The sequence below is a fragment of the Sus scrofa genome, chromosome 11, assembly GCF_054392235.1.
Source record: "Sus scrofa isolate SSC_HxYL_T2T_F1_AM1 chromosome 11, Sscrofa_HxYL_maternal_Yorkshire_Landrace_v2.0, whole genome shotgun sequence".
Taxonomy (NCBI): Eukaryota; Metazoa; Chordata; class Mammalia; order Artiodactyla; family Suidae; genus Sus; species Sus scrofa.
Genome location: NC_139393.1, coordinates 17,435,967 through 17,454,587, shown reverse-complemented (window position 1 = coordinate 17,454,587; position 18,621 = coordinate 17,435,967). Strand labels below are relative to the sequence as shown.

Genomic DNA, 18,621 nt, shown 5'->3' with positions numbered 1-18,621 from the left:
CAGAGACATAAAGCAACTGCTGTTTCAGATGTTGCCCTAACACTGAACGGTATGTGTCCTGCTTAAGGCTCTTCTCCAGAGCCACTGGTGTGATCTTTGGGCAACTGAACCTCCAGGTTTGTTTCCTCATCTGTCAGTCAGGGGCTGGAAGAGCTGTCGTCTTCCAGGGCTGTTGCTGGGAGTAGAGGCGGCGTCACACACGTGAGGCCAGTGCCCAGCGTTTAGATAATTGATAAATGATAGTCGTTCCTGTGATGATCTGCCCAATCGGGCGTCCTTGTCCTCGCTGTTCCCTGAATCCTTGCCGCCAAAAATAAATAAAACCATGTGAGGCAGGTGGGGCCGCTGTCACTGACATCTTACAGGTAGAGATGCCAAGACAGCGAGCAGTGGAGTCTGGACCAGAACCCACCCCTCTTGAGTCTGTGTTCGGTCTACCCCTGGCTTGCTCTGGGCCACACCACCTATGTCTAGACACAAGACACAGGTGCTATCTCGCAAGGACGGTGGAGCAAGGAATTCAACTCTTGGCACCTGCCCTTCCTGCTCCTGGAATTGACTGCACAGTGAATCACAATTACATGTGCCTTTAAGAATTTAAGGAAGTTATTTTTTTTCCACCAAACAGAGCCATAGCCCTTAGGCCACTTCTCTGCCTCCCTCGTCCTCACCTCGGGCCTCTGAGCACATCCAGCACCCCCACCCCACACGGTGTCCCCAAGCCCACAGCGAGCAGCAGCAGCGGAGCCTCCCAGTTCTGAGGGCAGCGGCCTGGGGGCCTGGCGGCTCTTTGCCTTCTTGCCTCCTCTCCTGACTCTGCTCCTCCTGTGACTTTCACCTCTTCTGCCCTTTCCTGGGGTGGGGGGAACCTCTGGGGATGGCAGCCTTTGTTCTGGTGCCTCAGGTAATTCCCAGGACTAGGAATGCAATCGACCTCCTCTCACGCCCCTGGCTGAGCTGTGGGGTGACAGACTGCAGGGCTCCCCCTCCTCCCTTCTGTCATACTCTAGAACTAGATGCTGCCCACAACCAGCCCGGGGTCAGCGGGGCCTCTGAAGTCGGCTGCTGGGGCTTCTGCTCCTCGGCCCCACAGTGATGGGCAGGGCGGCCGCCCACTCCTGTTAGAAGGACGCCCCACGGCCAGAACCTCTCATCCGACAGAATGAGACAGGCCTCCCAGTGCCAGGGTTGGCCTCAAACTGAGAATGTAAAAGCACATTTCCAAGCTTGTTAGGGTTGGATTTCACTCTAGACTTTTATTCTCACGGGGACCACGAGGAAGAGATGCAGTCTCAGTCGAGCTGAGAAATGAAATTGCTTTTCTTGGCCACCAGTAAGCTGAACGGGAGAAAAACTGACCCGAGGGGTCTGTTTCCCCCATTACAACAGAGCACAGAAACCGGACGGCAGGGGCTCCCCGGGAAGGCGCTGTGTCTTTGTCTCATCTGAAGACCGCTGTCCATTAGCCGCCTCCACAGAGTCCTGTCCCGATGCTGCCGGACTCTCTCTGGGGGTTGACTGGTCAGAAGCTGAAACAAGACAGAGCCGTGAGCACCACAGTTAGGTCAGGAGTTCTGGCTGCGCCCTGCCCCAAGGGACGGTGGAGACACTAGGGGCTGGCTTTCCTACCTCCTGAGCAGGACATCCTCACGGCTGAGGCCAGAAAGGGCCATTCCGACCTCTGCCTTGTTGCTCTGCCACAACTTCTGTCCAGGGCTGTCACTCCCAAATCTTTACTTGCACCTGCAGCCCTGTGACTCTGGTTTGAGCATCTGCACACAGGGGTCACACCCAGTGCTGCCAACACTCGTGACTAACCTCTCTGGGCCTCGTTTGCCTTCATCTAAAAGATGGAATGATTTTACCTCCCAGGGTGGTTATAAGTCAGATGCTAAATTATATAAAAAGAATGTATACATAGTTATGCAAAATTATTACGAAGAACTTAGGTATGAAGATTGAGTTATAAAGTTGAGTGCAGAAAACTGCACAAAGATGCCAATTCTTCTAAGTGTGGGAAGGAGCCCGTGGTGGAGACGTCAGAAAAGGCTGGTCCTGGGACTGTGAGCTTTGGCAACAAGAGAGGGAGCAGGGTTCAGAGGAAGGGAGACCGAAGGGGAGGCCAGACGCAGCTCCTCCTGCCCTCCCTGAGGTTTCATTTGGGAAAGTCGGGGAAACTGTCTTCAGGCTTCTGTTCCGAAATGAGTGAATGGCTTCCTTCACGAGCAGGGGCTTGTTAGGGCCTCACGCCCTCTGGATCCTGGATTGGGGATGACCTCTGTTGTAAGATCCTAAAAGCAACGGGTCATTTTCAGCACCAAGCGTCAGACGGAGGCGCGTTGAATTTGCTAATGGACCGGTCAGGTGTGAACATGCGTGGTGACACTGGGGGAAGAGGGGGGCCCAGGAGCAGGTGAGAGTTTGGCAGAATCATGTCCCTGGGGCAGCTCTGGGTGAGGGTGCCTATGGAGTGTCGGGCTCATCTGACAAGGGAGCAAGGTTCATAGAGCCCTCGACTGTGGCTTTTTTATAAGGTACGGTTTTAAACCAGAGCAGCCAAGTGAGGTATCATGAACTACGGCGGGCTCATTAGAGCACGTCCCATCCCCACACACATGTAAAGACTGACTCACGCTCGGCTTTATGCTCTTGGGAAAGTATTCCAAAATGGGGTGGCTTTGTGATTTGTGTGTGTGTGAATTCTCTGCTAGTTTGACTATTCCAAATACTCTTTAGCCCTTTCACTTTGAATTAAGAGTTTACCGCAGTATCGTTTTTGAGATGTAAACCGTATAAGAAGTTGAAAAGGAATTTTTTCAAAAATGGCAACATTCAGGGTAAACGATAAGGACAGTGTGTTTGAAAAATCTGAGTTCAGTTTGGTTTTGGCATCAGTGCAAATAAAGGAAAAAGGAACTGGTTAGACAGGCGGGTAACTTTTCTATTACAGACATGGCTGGCTGCCTCCAGGTTGCCCATCAGCCCCAGAAAAGACGACTGACCTCCCCCCGTCCACTTCCCTGAGCCTCCGCTTCTCCAGATGGAACAAGGTACTAAGGAGACCACACGCCCTTCAGGCTCCTACTCGACTCATAGGAACATCATCACCTGTGAGAGTCTCCCCAACGTGGTACTGTGACCTCAGAACTGATCTGCTCTGCACCTTTGGCCCCAAAGTCGGGGTTACCCTAACAAAAATGAAAACTGAACAAGGAGTCTCCGGGGGCGGCGGGAAAAGAGCAAAAGCGAACGGTTGGTCAGCAGTCAGGCTCTGCTTCTGACGTGCTCCCGCTTCAAGGCGGCACCATGGTTTCTTTGTAACTAAGACACATCATCTATTCTCTTCCCTAGCTTCTCACACCAAATTTTTGGACGTAAACTCAACACTGGGAAAGATATGTTCCCATCATGGCACAGCAGAAACGAGTTTGACGAGGAACCATGAGGTTGCGGGTTCGATCCCTGGCCTTGCTCAGCAGGTTAAGGATCCGGTGTTGCTGTGAGCTCTGCTGCAGGTCGCAGACGCGGCTTGGATCTGGCATGGCTGTGGCATAGGCTGGTAGCAACAGCTCTGATTCTACCTGTAGCCTGGGAACCTTCATAGGCCTCGGGTGCAGCCCTGGGGGGGAGAAAAAGCCCACTAGAAAATGTCATAAATCTTAGTCTCAAATTTATGCAACACGTTTGCATGCTTCCTTCTCATTTCCAAGTTTTCGACTTAGCTTTTCACTGCTGACTCACATCTCTGGCAGCCACAGCAGTTGCTCCTCTTCTAACCTGGCCACCGCTTTTTTTTTTTTTTTTTTTTTTTTTGGTCTTTTTGCTATTTCTTGGGCCGCTCCCATGGCATATGGAGGTTCCCAGGCTAGGGGTCTAATCGGAGCTGTAATCACCGGCCTACGCCAGAGCCACAGCAACGTGGGATCCGAGCCACATCTGCAACATTCACCACAGCTCAGAGCAACACAACATCATTAACCCACTGAGCAAGGGCAGGGATTGAACCCACAACCTCATGGTTCCTAGTCAGATTCGTTAACCACTGTGCCACGACGGGAACTCCTGGCCACAGCTCTTAAGTGCACTCCCCCCACCCTTCCTTTTAGGGTCACAATGCAGCCTATGGAGGTTCCTAGGCTAGGGGCCAAATCGGAGCTGCAGCTGCCAGCCTACACCACAGTCATGCTCAGATTCTTAACCCACTAAGCAAGGCCGGGGACTGAATCCGCATCCTCATGGATACTAGTCGGGCTCAGCTCCTTACTGCTGAGCCACAACGGGAACTCTCAAGTGTATCTTAACTGTAGTTTTTCTCCTCTGCTTCTATGCCCATCTCCCTGCGCCTCTGAAACTCACGTACCCCTCTCCCTTTTTGTCTCCTTGAAGAAAAAGTCCCTGATGAACAGTCAGAAAAGGACAACCAGGTAGGATTTGTTGGGAAAAGAACTGAGACGGCCTGTTAAAAAGTGGACAGGCCCAAACAGGACTCAATGAATTTGAAGCTGTCAGGACAACTCAAACAAGACGTCATCAGTATGGAATTGTGAGACTCTTGGAATTTTTACACATATGCCACGCTTCACCCCAATCCAATTCCACAATCCAGATGGTGGAAGAATTTCCTTGTTTTGAGAGATTCACATCCAACATCTTTGTCTCCCATGAGACAGTTGCTCAAGCCCCAGAGGGCTGCCTTTGAAGACCATCATTTTGCTACAGTTTAATACTCATCAGAGTTGGAAAATGTAGCCTTATGGTGAAGTCTTTTCCGATTGAGAATCACAATGTACCTCTTCCGTGGGTGACTGACATCCAGACCCCAGGAATAATCTAAATCCCAAAACCAATTGAACTAGGTTGGCCTTGGAAAATTCAGAGGCAGCATCAGGACTCACAGAACATCAGGGTCATCACAGGGTGCAAATGTGCAAAAATGGGAGAATTGAGGGTTTCCATTTAGTGTAAATATGGCTTTTGTTGGAACAGTGCAAATTACAGGAAAGAAATGTACCGTCAAGCCCATTAGGTCTAGTTGAAAAATTGGAGTGTTTTCAAATGTGTTTAAATATTCAGAGGAAAGAAACTCATGACCCACCAAGTTACAAAACTGTATGTGTGATCATCCTAATTCTGCAAGGGAAAGTATATATTACACAGGTGTATTTATCCACCCCCACACACAAGTTTGGGAAGATAGGCACCATTTTAACAATAGTTTCTCTGGGTGATGGAATTATAGATGCTTCTGATTCCTTTCAGTCTTTCTGCTTTCTGGTTATAAAAAATATTCTATGATATAAATGAATAAACCAGTAATCCTTAGTTGAGCAAACCGCAGCTCAATAAGAGAAGCACAGAAACCCATTTCAATGTAGATTAAGAATGAATCCCATGGAAAGAATGGGAGCAGAAGAAATCTCCTGTTTGGAAAGGAGAAAACCACCACACTGGCCACGTTGTCCAACTAGGGGTGGCTGGGGGTGGCGGGCAGAGAGTGTGTGTTGTGGCCCAGGGGTGACAGCAAGGTGGAGCCAGGAGAATGCTGTTGCCCTGGGGAATATACGTGGGATGTGGGTCATTGCCGGGTCGTTACCAGGCCGGGCTCTGAGAGCCTTAGAGGATGGGATTGGGGGCTACAGGAAAAGATTCTTCATGAACAGAATTCCTTAGCTGCATTTCTGCATCTGTTTGGAGCCTCCCAGAGAAAAGCAGATGAGAAACCACACCTTGGTGTCAATACTGGTTCTCCATGACTGGGGCGGGGTTTGGCTTGAGCCTGACGTTGACAGTAGGATCTTAGCATCCTGCGTGGTCCTTCTCACCACAAAGACAACTGCTGGCTGTCCTGCCCCTCCCTGGCCTTTACTCTTCAGGGTCTCCTTGTGTGTGGCGCTCTTTAGCTCCCACTTGGTTCCATGGGGGTTAATTTGCCAGTGAATCCACCTGCTCTGGGAGAAGGACAGCGAACCACCCCATGCTGTTCATAGGTGTGAAAAGAGAAAGGAGCCACAGATTCTAGAAATACTTGTGGAGGGAAACTCCATCAGTAAGAATCTTGTCTTCATAATAAAAAGGTGCAACAGAGTCGCTGTTCTAGGATCCTCCTGCCCACTGGCTTCCTATCTCCCGATGGGCAAAGGAGGGCCAGGCCCCAAAGGAACTAGATCTCCAGCTTCCAGAGCCCCCTCTGTAGTCTCTGGGAATCAGAGCAGAGGCCACATCACCTTGCAATGCCCCTTCCTGCCATCACGTGCGCCTCCTTTAAGAGGCTTTCAAGTCCTGTTGTCTCCAGCCTCACCTGTGCTCCCTGTCAGCCTATAACCCCTGGCACTGGGCAGGGGCCCTGCCCTCTCTATGGCTTCCTGTGTGCAGCAGATCATTCGCATTTTGGGGGGGGGGGTGCCCCCTCAGCATATGAAGATTCCCAGGCCAGGGGTCAGAGCTCTAGCTGCCGGCCTACACCATGGCCACATGAGCTCTGAGCTGCATCTGCAACCTAACACCACAGCTCATGACAGTGCTGGAGCCTTAACCCACTGAGCGAGGCCAGGGATCGAACATGCGTCCTCATGGATGCCAGATGTACTTAACCAGGGAGCCACGATGGGGACTCCCATTCTTATTTTTTAACGCCTGTTGTACCTCTTACAGTTCTGTCCTAGACTCGCATTAAGCGAACAAATTCCCAACAACTGGGTCCGTAAGTGAACAGTTGGCCCGTCTGACCCGCCTTGAGCCCTTGAGTTTTCAGATGATATACGGGATCTCCTGTTCCTCAAGGCAACCCTGCAAAGCAGGCCCGTATCAGCCCTGCTTTCCGGATGAGAATGAAGCAAAGAATCTCACCCAGAGTGACACCGCTGGTTGCCAGGTGTCGGGACCACAGGCAGACCCAGGGATTCAGATGAGCTCATGTTCTTTCCACTGGGACGGTGGTTCCAGAGCCCAGCAGTCATCAGACTGCCCTGCGGAGATGCTGAACAAACCCCCCTCTGGACCCGCTGAGTCACACTCAGCACGAGGCCCGGCCATCTGTGTTGTCACCCACCGGGGATTCTCGTGTCCTCCCACCCACGACTCTGATGCCGCATCCCCGTGTGATACCGAAGCTGACAGCCGGTGACTTTGCATGCTGGCCCTGATCCAGAAAGTCCTCCGTTCCTCCCTAAGTAGCCTCATTCTTAGAGTTCACGTCCCCCTTCCAGGATTCTCCTTCTATAGAATATGGTGGGGTTAACGGCTCAATGCCAGAAAGCCTGATGCTCAAAACTCTGCAGGCATCAGCCGGAAGTAGAAGAGGAGCTTGGACAGCCCCGTCTATGAAGGTCTCAGGAAAGCTGCTGAGAAGGGCCCAGGTTCCTCAGTCTGGTCTTCAGCCAGCTGGACCCCAGCTCCTTGGACACCTCTGGGGAAGGCACTTGTATCGTCAAGAAGCTGTAAAGCCAGAGGCAAGGACTCTGGCAACGAAGTGGCCACAAACCCATCCAAGAGTTAGCCACGGGCGTGGGGGCGCTGATGGGCTGGGAAAGTTCTTCCTTTGGGAAGCGTGCATCGCACAGACCTGGACGGGAATCCGCCAACTCCCCGGGGGGCGTCCTGCTTAATCGAAAAGAGGGACCTTCACCGGGAACAGTCTCCAGAGTGACGAGGGATTGGTGTAAGAAGCCCTGGGAGCTTGAACCCAGCAAGTGGACGCCTGGGACTGTGACTGAGGGCGGGGAGGGGCCGCCGCCCACGAGGAGCCCGGCTCCCTGCCTGAGCGCCGGTGCGGGTCAGCCTGGAACCCATTATGATAATTGCCGGGAGAACCGCGAGGGAGACAAGCTGAAATTTGAAAAACACATTAACAGGGGTCTGAAGAGATGCCAGAAGAGCCTGCCAGCAGGGACAGCTGGAAGGCCAATTTTTTAGTCAATACTGAAAGGTGGTTGCTTAAATATCCGAGTCAAACACACACTGATTTCTCTCCGGCTCAATACTCCCGTTTAATTGTGCTGGGAGCCTCTCCACCGACACCTCTGACGCCCAAATACAGCGGGGAGGGAAAGAAAGCGCCCTATTGACGTGCAAATGAGGTCCTGGGTGCAGCCTGCAGGCCGTCCCGCTGGAGTGTTCCCTGCGGCCTGGCCGGCGGGGCTGCGCCTCCTGGCGGCAAGTCAACGGGGCCCCTCTGTAGGGAGGGCTGGGGACGGGGCCCTCGGGGGTCTTCGGGCTCTCCCCTCACCTCTGAGCTCAGTGGGCTGCCAGGAAGTTTTGGGGCATGGGATTTCTCCTGAGGGAGAAGGAGGCAGGCGCACCTGCTCCCCCAGCTCGGAGCCGAGTCCGAAGGAGACGCGGGTCCCCAGAGAGTGATCGGTAAGCTCAGCAACCCCGTGAGGTGGGTGGCAGAGGTGCTGAGTGAGGGGAGCCCTGAACTGGGCAACAGGCAGGTCCCTGAGGCGGTGAGCTGCCACAGCCAGACCTCCTGAGCAAGTCCTGACGACAGATGGGAACGCTGTACTGTGATGGGGGTGGGGGTGCAGCCTCATCTCCCACGCAGCCCAGCAGGACGTTATCAGAGGGGGCTGCAAACCCGGGAGAACTGGGCCCTAAAATGCTGAAAAGACGCAGGCCCTGGGGGCAGGTGGCAGGAATCCTTCAGGGCAGAATTCTTTGTCAGCTGCCAACCATCAGGAAAGAGGCAGGAGCCTGGTGAAACTCCTTAAGCCCCCAGGGAAGCTGTTAAATGTGCTTTCTGACTAGCTTACGTCTGGGTTTGAGTAGCTAGAGGGAGGCCCACAGCTTTGTCACTTTTCCTCAGCTCACACCATGCAGTTTCCTATTCAGCCACAGCATGTGAGCTGTTCACACCCAACAGTCAGAAATTGTTGAGATGAGGCCCCAAGGACCTGACAGAAACGTGGCTGGACCATCCTGAAGCCAAGAAGTCCAAGGAAGCTATGAATTGATTTGACCCATTACCAAAGGCGGCTCACGTGCACGTGGTCTGCCCCAGACAGCCTGAGGGGCAGCACTTGCAGGCTGTGGGAGCTTAGATAAACTAGACAACCTAACCTTTCTGAAGGTCAAGTTGCGTACCTCTTACGGGACTAGTCACGTGACTGATGTATCACATGATTTGGCTGAGCTCAGGCAGGTAGAATGCTCAGTGCGACGAAGGTCAGTGCTCTGGTTTTCTCATTTCGCCCACCCCCCAAGAATGAGGTGGCCTCAATTTCCCCTCTTGCTGGGCGTTGCTTTTGTCCAGGAGAGCAACCGTTAGAGGAGGTACTGCATCAGGGGCCCAGCCGAGAAACTTTTGTCTCCCACCTCTAAGCAAGATGTCCAGTGCTGTTGGTCTCTGCTGTGAAAGGACCCCTGCCCCGCCCCTTGTAGCATAAGTGTGATAAATGAATCTCCTGGAGCAGGAGGAGTTCTTGGGGCTCCCCTTCTGAGCTGCCTGTGGAGCAGCCACTGAAGAAGGCAAATGGCAGAGAGCTCCTGCTTTTGGGTGTTTCCATGGAGCCCCAGCAGGTCCTCAGACTTGCCTTAAATGCTGCCCCTCCAAGAAGCCTATACTGGCCCTCTTCATTACTCAGCTTCCTTCTTAAGGCTTACCACTTCCTGAAATCATCTCATTTTTGTTACTTGTTGTCCGTCTCTTTCTACTAAAAACCTGTGTGAAGTCAGGGACCTCACACATTTGGTTCAAGGACTATCACAGATCCCACGAGAGTGCCTGGCCTCAAGAAATGCCAAATGTTGGAGCATCAAAAAAAGTGTTGAACGAATCCATGAACGTTAACGTTCTAGGCTACAGTAGCCCGGGAGGACTATTCGGGGCTTGAGTACAGTCAGAAGCACCTGTAAGTGGGGAGGGCTGGAAAATGCCTATGGTGGGAAATCCACTTTGAGCCTCTCGGGTCCCAGAATCCAAGGTTCCACCTGCCCCCTGATCGGAGCGAGGGAAGTTGTGCTCTGTGTCCTCTGGCTTGAACAGAAGGGTGCTGGTCATTCCCTCAACCTCAGGTTCCAGCATCAAACGAAGGGCACATCCACAGGCCGTGGGGCAGCCAATGCCAGGGGCTCAAGCAACACCCGGCCTGAGAGATGTCGTCTAACAGGAATAACGACAGCTACCCCTTCATAGGGATCCCCAGGCTGTCCTGACTCCCTACACGAACTGTCTCCTCTGACAGGCTCAGTGCCCAGGGGTGGCTTTTGCAAAGTCCCTGGGTCCTGAACCTTCTGTAAACACTGCTGCTTTGCCTCAAAAGCTGAACTCCATCTGGGTGGCCTAACCCTAAATGGCGTTTCCAGAAAAGGGGAGGGTGGCAGTGGCTGTGCAAAGCGGGGACAGGGAGGGGCTGCCGCTATTTGGTTGGTTCTGCAGGCCCATCCCTGGCTGCTCTGGGTTTTGAGTGTGGGGTCCCGGCTGTGTCAGTCCCGAGACGGGCTCAGGGGGCAGTTGAGAGGAAGCAGCAATGGAGAGAAGCCCTCCTCCCCACCGCCTTCAGAGCCCAAGCAGAGAAGCAGGTCCCTGGGCCGCGCGCTGTGTGTGGGGGTGTCAGTGCCCTGGGGTGTCCAGGGAGCGCCATGTGCTGGGAACAGAGTGGGGGGTCTCCAGCTCTCCTGGTAACAGGCTGCACACTGCGGAGGGCACCATGTCCAGAAAAACGCAATTTTTGTGGATTTATTGACTAAGACGATTTTCTGAATATTGCAGGTCTTTTTGAAGGGGGGCGTGCAGCACCCTTTCAGAGTGAGGGAACACTTGGAGTGGGAACCATTTAAAAAAAAAAGGCAAAAACCATCAGAAACCTGCCCCAGGGGCCCAGGCTGTACCTGAGCCGTCCCTGGCCGGCTCTTCCCACCCATCCCCCGTGAGCTGGGCCTCTGAGCCGTCAGTGCCCCAAATCTGTGCCGTCTGGGGTACTCACCTCGGGCTGCGTCACCCTCGGGGAGCCGCTGGCAGCTGTCCGCGTACCTCATGACAGCCAGAGTTCTGTCTTGATTTCCCGGAGCACTTGCTTCTGCAAAAAATGCAAGAAGGGACGGAAGAGTGAGAAGGAAGGGGTGTGAGCAGCGTCAAGCTGGGGCGTGCCTTTGATGCCTCAAAGAGGGTGAACACTTCATCCTCTAGCGGTCCCCCCCTTCTGCGGGGAGGCCCGGGGGATGGCAGGGGGCGAGGCGCCTGGAGCCTGGGCGATCAGGAACTCTAAGGAGGTTGGCTCCTGGTCTTTTAATAGCTAAAGTTATTGCCACTTTTAGATTGTTCTACCTCTAGGGTTTCCAGCAATAAGATGTGGCTCACACCAATCGCAGCTCCCAGGCCGCCTGTGGTGAGCCGATGTTAGAACGACGGGCCACCAAAACCATTTAAGTTCCTCAAATTTCCTTCATTGATGTAGCCCCACTTTTACAAACAGGAACCATAATTCCTGTGTCCCAAGGAGACATCCTGCCAGTCAAACTACAGAAAAGGGGAGCCTCTGGGTTTCGATTTTCTTCTGCTGCCCCAGGAGCAGCTCAAAGATTAGCTCCTGTCAGAACCAATCCGTTTCCTTCTCCAGTTTGCTACCAAGGTTCTCAAAGGCTTGCCTTCTGCTACTGGGCTTCCCCTTCAGGTCAGAATTTCCCAGGATCCATCAGGGCGGTTGCTAAGGAACCCCGATGGTGTGGGGGCGATCTGCCCTGGGGCAGGAGGGGGCCTCCTTGGTGGATTCCAGCTGCTTTTTTTTTTGTTTTGTTTAAATGTACTGTGATGCATTTAAATCAAAGTAGTGCTCTCTGGACTGGCTTAGCACTGGATTGTTTGAACATGAACTCACTCTTGTCATTCCTGGAGCCCGGTGGATCACAGAGCCTGTCCTTTGCCATTTTGGACACCAACAGTGAGGAAGGTGGGAGTCTGCAGTGTGTGAAGAAAGCCTGTTCTGGAGCCTCCCCTGAAGTTCAGGGGCAGAGGGGGAGGCTCTGAGGTCATCCCCAGCCGCAGCAGAGGCTGATGGGAAAAGCCCTCTGGACAGGGACGGGCCAAGGGACCTGCAGGCTGGGCCCATGAAGCCAGCCCAGGGGACACTCTACCATCCCGGAGGTGAGAGAAGAGTGTTCAGGGCCACAGGAACTGTCACCAAAGGCTTGGGGGTGGACGGGTGTGATACCCATGCTGGCCTCCAGCCCAAGGACCTCAGTAAACGCCGCAGAAATTGTTAGGAAAATCTTTTGGGCCCGAATGACAAGGCTGCTTTTTCGCTCACCCTCGGGATGGAGCGGAGTCCGAGGTCTCCCCATGAGCTCATCCTCCGAGGCGTTCACGTTCCGGATCAGAAAGTACGTGGTCATTTTCCCTTTGCCTTTCACTTCGATTTCGCCCCTCTCCGTTATTTCGAAGCCTTGGTTTTCCAGGGCTCTGCACAGAGAAAAGAAAAAGGCCCAGGGAGCGGAGGGCGAGGTCTGTCCCTGGGGCGTCAGCTGCAACGGGAAGGGTGACACGGCAGGAGTCTGGGACCCAAAGAAAAGCCTACAGGGGAGTTCCCGTCGTGGCGCAGTGGTTAACGAATCCGACTAGGAACCATGAGGTTGCGGGTTCGGTCCCTGCCCTTGCTCAGTGGGTTAACGATCCAGCGTTGCCGTGAGCTGTGGTGTAGGTTGCAGACGCGGCTCGGATCCCGCGTTGCTGTGGCTCTGGCGTAGGCCGGTGGCTACAGCTCTGATTCGACCCCTAGCCTGGGAACCTCCATATGCCGCGGGAGCCGCCCAAAGAAATAGCAGAAAGACAAAAAAGCCTACAGGGCGGGGACGTGCAGAGACAGGGCTGAGGGTCCCTGGGAAACGCTGACGTGTGGATGCATGTGCCGGCCGCTGAGGGACACTGCAGGCTGGTGACACCGGGGCTCAGCATGCAACCTCCCCTTGTCCTTGGCCGGTTCCATGGGGACTTCAGACCTTCATCGCCCTCCCGACTCCCAGGCTGCTGACTGCGCCTCCTGCTTTGTGAGCTGATCCATCCGCAAAACTCTCACCCTGGAGCTGAGAGCTGGCACCTTCTCAGCCGGCACCCATTGACCCCCCCCCCACCCCAGCCTCAAGGGCGACGTGACCCCCACCCTGCTCCTGGCCCCCTGGCCACCTCGCCCCTTTAGCCTCCGCTCCCTCTCCATCTGCGTCCTCCCCCAGCCTGCCAGCATGCCAAGGGCTCTTCCCTCCTAAATAGAAAGAAGCAGCTTCTCACTTGATGTATCATTCTCTTTGATACGAATGCCATTTTCCTTTTATCCTTCAACCCACCATCCAGACTCTATCCCTGCCCCCGTTCAACCACAACCACTCCTGAAAATGTCCTAAAACGTCTGGCTTTTTTTTCCGGTCCTTATCACGTTATTTTCATTCAATTTGATATTCAATTCTTCCTCAAAAACATCCACAACAGTGCTTCTTACCCTGAACTCTACTTCCCCAGCCTCTTCCGTGGGCTTCTCTTCCTCCCTCTCCACCGAGTTCTACACCGCATCCCTCCCCGGGGGATCTCGTCAACTCGACGGGCCCAGTTTCTACTCCAGGTTACGACTCCAAGTCTGGATCCCCAACCAACAATTGAGTCCGAACTTCATCCATCCATCCCGGCATCTCGCCCTGGGTGTTCCCCCAGTTCCTTTGACTTCAATGCTTCCAATCCCGAACTCGCCGCCTGCCCCTCTGACCTGGAACCCCTCTTCCTTGTCCCATCTCGGGGGGTGAGATTCAGGTTCTGGGTGCCCAGGCGGGAGCCCTGGGAGACGCTCGAGGCTCCTCCCTCATTCTCAGCCCCCTCCACCCCCCACCCCTGTTTCCAGCAGTGACCACAGCCAGCTGACCTGACTCCATCCCATCCCAGCCACAAATGTTCTGGTTCAAACCAAGCTCCCAACTGGGTCTGCACTGTCCCATTTCCTGATGCTCCAACCTGCCCTTATGTGGCCTTGGGTGGTCAGTGTCAAGCCGGATCCTGACCTTGCCCCTGTGTCTCATCTCCCACTCCTTAGGGGCCACTTTCCCTGCAGTCCAACCCCTGCCCCTCAGTGAGGCCCGCACAGCTCTCACCACACTCCGCCTCATGTTTTCAGCCCCAGCAAATTAAATTGCTGTCGTTCTCTGCACTTAGTCTACGTCTGTATTTACACTATCTTCTCCCCCACCCCCCGCCTCTTTCCCAATAATACCCCAGTTTAGGCTGACCTCCACCCTAGACTCCTTGTTCAAGGTTACACGACGCCCTTGGCCCGGCTCCGGTGACACTGTAATTCCTTCAGCATGAACCAAAGCCTGACCCCCTCCGGGGGCTGAATCCAGGCTGCTTTCCTTCCTGGCCTACTTGTAACCTGAGGCGAGTGATTAACCTTATCATGCTTGATAATTTCTTTTTCTCTGTGGATAAGAATACTACACCTTCACAAATTTGTTGCAACGGTAAATAAAGTAACATAGATTAAAGAACTTAGAGAATGGGGCCTCTTAAGTTCTCATGAAACCATAAGTATTTTTGCATGTCTATTTTGACCATTGTTCTTACCACACTTTAAAAATAATCTGTGAATACTTTTTTTTTTGTGCCAGACCATGGACTGGCAAACTTGTTCCTAGACAAGATAGTAAATATTTCCGGCTTCGGGGGCCACATAGTTTGTCTCAGAGCCACTCAGTTCTGCTGTTGTAGCAGGTAAACAGCCTTAGATGACAAGTAAATACTAAGATTAATGCTGTGTTTCAATAAAACTTTACTTAAAAAACAAGCAGCAGACTAGTTACTGCCTGTGGCTATAAGTCGCCAATCCCTGCCCTGGCCCCTATGGTCCTTGGTAGCAAAAAGGATCTTGGAGTAGATGCTCAATATGATTTATTTGCTGTCACAGCATCCTCTGGAGGACAGTGTGGCGTGAAAGGAAAAAAACAGGCTTCCTCCATTACCCTCGCCTGGGGCTGCTAGGCACTCTGTGTATTCTGGAGGAAAATGAACAAAACCGTAAATAAATGAGCAGCTACCTGTAGGCTGTAGGGCTGAGGTGCACTTTGTTGGGCAGCCCGTGACTTTCCATCCTGGAAGCTGTGTTCACAGTGTCACCAAACAAGCAGTACCGCGGCATCTTGTCCCCCACGACACCTGCCAAGACTGGCCCCGTGTGGATCCCCACTCTGATCTGTGGAGAGAGCAGCTTACTGAAAAGGGACCATCGAATACTCTTAAACTGAGGTATAAATTCACCGAAAACAGCTAGACCTTGAAGGAGTTAGCTCCATGAGTTTGGCGGATGAATATTCCCAGAGCCACCATCAGAAATAAAATAGACTGGTTCCATCACCTTGGGAAATTAGTTGGTGCCCCTTCCAGTTAGATCCCCTGCCTGCCTGCAGAAGTCGCCGCTTCCCTATTCTCCCGAAGATGAATGTGTGTTCTAGAACTGCACATAAATGGAGTCACATGGTGTGTTTTGTTTCAGACTTGATTTAGCCAAATCAATGTTGGCGATTCATCCATAGGCATCAGGTCATTCTGTTTATAAATACCACCTTGTTGTAAGAATATGTCACAACTTATTTGTCCTCTCTTCACGAACCTTTAGATTATTTCCCATTTGAGCTGTTAGGAACCTTCTTGGACAGATCTTTTCATGGTCATTTTCATTTTCTCCCCTAGGAAAATGCCTAGAAATAGAATGCTTAGATCAGAAGGCAGATGTATCTTTAATGTTAAAAGAATATTTGACCCCACGTTCTCAAGTCTTGATACCATTTTGCAAAGGGGCACTTTAGATCTTCCCACATTCTCGGCACCGTTTTCTTCTCAAGTAGTGGGTGTGAAATGGCATCTCGTTGTGCTTTTAGTCAGCATTTTCCTGATGGCTAGTGTTAAGCACATCTTCATGCATGCATGGTCCATTCATAGATCTGCTTTTGTAAAAAACCTGATTTTTCTAATATAGGATTTCTATATATGGATATGTAATCTATACGTGTATTGAAATGTTTTTGCCATTCTGTGATTTTATATACGCATTTTCCTTAGCAAGCAGGAACTTTAATTTTGATGAAATGTATTAGTTTGCTCAGACGAGTAAAATACCACAAACGAAGGGCCTTAACTAACAGAAACTTAATTGGTCCCAGTTCTGGAGGCTGGAAGTCTAAGATGAAGGTGTTGGCAGGTTTGGTTTCTCCTGAGTGCTCTCCTTGGCGTGCAGGTGGCTGCCTTCTTGCTGTGTCCTCATCTGGTCTTTTCTCTGTGCACCCAAATTTCTCTTCTTATATGGTCACCAGTCAGGTTGGATAAGAACCTGCCCCAGCAGTCTGATTTTTATCACCTCTTTAAAGGCCCTATCTCAGAATCCAGTCATGTTCTGAGGCTTGGAGATGGAGGTGGTTTAGCGCATCAGCATACGAATCGCAAAGGGAACACAATCTGGCCCAAAACAATGAAGGTTATCACTTTTTTCTTTGGTGCTTTTGTGTCCCGTGGAAGAAACCACTGCGCACTTCATAGTCATGAAGCTATTCTCCTGTATTTCCTTTGAGAAGCTGGATGGCTCTAGCATTTATGTTTAGGTCTGTAATACACATCAAACTAACTTTTATAAATGGAGTGAGGTAGGATTGAGGTTCACTTTTCTTCCCATAGGGATATTGCGTTGTCACAGAACCATTGAAGAAGAGATTCCTTTCTGACACAGTTGACAGGGTACCTGGTCAGAAATCAATTGTCCTTCAAGTGTAGTCCAGTCCTAGACCCAATCGTGCTCCAATGAGCCATTTGTGTCTATTTCTGCCACTGACTCTATTACTGTAACTTTAAAAAGTCTTAGGTAGTGTATGTCCTCCAATTCTGTTCCTTTTCAAGATTTGAAACTTAAGTTTAAAAAATCTATTTTGTTTTCCAATTTTTATCCTTAGTATATACTAGGAGTTCAACTGTACTGTCCTTGTATCCTGTGATCCTGGAAACCTACTAGATCTGGGAGTTTACTGCAGTTTGCATAGGGTTTTCTAGGTGCAATGTTATTTGGTCTAGGAATAATGATAGTTTGACTTCAAATTTGTCTCATTTTTTTCTCACCTTATTGCACCAGGATGGGGCTCTTGGCATATCTGACTAGAAGGGCTTGTCTTTGTATTTCTGCAGTCGGAGTTCGCTTAGCTCTTGGATCTGGGGTTGACATCCTTCACTGTTGAGAAATTCTCAACCACTAGCTCTTCAAATATTCTTAGCACTCTGTCCTTCTAGGACTCCAGTGCACATATGGCAGTCCATTTGATATTAGTCTAGAGATCCAAGATGTTCTTATGCTTTACCCCATTTTCTTGTTTCCGTTTGAATAACTTCTTCTGTCTTCAAAATCCCTCATCCTCTCATCTACCGTCTAGTGCCTTTTATGCCCATAAACTGAATTCTTCTGACTTTTCATATCATGGTTTTAATTTCCAAGAGGTAGTGTAATCAGTTTAAATACGGTGTTCCCCCTTTCCAGTAGATTCTTTAAACTATTAAAGCTTTCTTAAAGGCTGATAATTCCAACATCCAGGCCATCTCTGCATCTGCTCCTACTATTTGCTCCCTAGGCTACACACCACAGCACCATTTTCTTGTTCTTGCATCTCATATTTTAAACTATTGTATAAAAGAGTGGAGACCAAAGTAGATAATATTTACCACTCAGAAAAACTGCTCAAGTGGAGACTGAGTGAATTTATATTAACTTTTTGTGGCTGCACCTGGAGCATGTGGAAGTTCCCAGGCTAGGGGCCAAATCAGAGCTGCCAGCCTATGCCACAGCAATGCCAGATCTGACCCACATGTGCAAACTACACTGCAGCATGCAGCAATGCTGAATCCTTAACCCACTGAGCGAGGCCAGAGATTGAACCTGCATCCTCATGGATGCTATGTCAGGTTCTTAATGCACTGAGCCACAACAAGAATGCCCTGTATTTTAATCGCGCGTCTGGGCTTTCTCCAGAGAGATGGCTAGATTTCTGGCTCCAGACAGTATGAAAGCTGGATCAGGATTTTCTCTCCACCAGGGCAGGGAATTTGAGTACCACCAAGGCTGTGAGAACCTCCTTAACCAGCCAAGCTTCCAGCTTTCTGAACTGTGGGAGATCTCCTGCTTTATAGCCCAACAGTGAGGTTTGGGGGGTTCTCCTTGTTTTTCAGTCCTACCCTAACACTCTGGGAGATTTCTCTCTACCATTCTTCTCTGCCCCCATCAAGAGGTCATTGCAGTGCACAAGGTGAAGGCCAAGAGTACCTTAGTTCTCTAACTTTACCCTTCTGTGGGCCACCACCTTGCATCTGGGGAAGGCCACACACCCCTCAGGAACCAGGATCTCTCTGCGGTCTACTCTCCATCCCTAGCCTTTGAATGAATGAACCTATGCATTTGGTAAAAGGCCTCTGGGAAAATGGATACAGACTCTGTGGCTAACGATTAGCAAAGACAAGATGTGTGGGATTCTAACCTGTCATTCTAGCTCCCAAGGTGGCCCTTAAAAGTTCACTAAACCTGAGACTGCTCTCTTCTTCCCCTCGCCTCTGGTGGGTCACGTCTGTTGCTCTTTTGGGGATTAGCATAACGATGCGTGTCCTTGAAGGGCTTACCCCTTTCTGGGACT

The 18,621-nt window shown here is 51.4% G+C and overlaps 1 protein-coding gene across 7 annotated transcripts in view; it reads right to left on the bottom strand.

Annotated features, from left to right (window-relative positions):
* Positions 1–1,236: 1,236 nt before the first annotated feature.
* Positions 1,237–18,621, bottom strand: part of LOC100625149 (guanylate cyclase soluble subunit beta-2) — a 65,774-nt gene continuing 48,389 nt past the window's right edge. For 6 of the 7 annotated variants that reach the window (XM_084981607.1, XM_084981609.1, XM_084981610.1 and 3 more), the window contains 4 exons: positions 15,001–15,155; positions 12,240–12,391; positions 10,920–11,012; positions 1,237–1,529 (listed from right to left, as the gene is read on the bottom strand). In XM_084981607.1, the coding sequence (XP_084837733.1) occupies positions 1,381–1,529; positions 10,920–11,012; positions 12,240–12,391; positions 15,001–15,155 (549 nt within the window). In that variant the 3' untranslated portion in view covers positions 1,237–1,380. Of the gene's footprint in view, positions 1,530–10,919; positions 11,013–12,239; positions 12,717–14,844; positions 15,156–18,621 lie in introns of all 7 variants that reach the window. The other variant, XR_014819355.1, reaches the window with a different exon arrangement.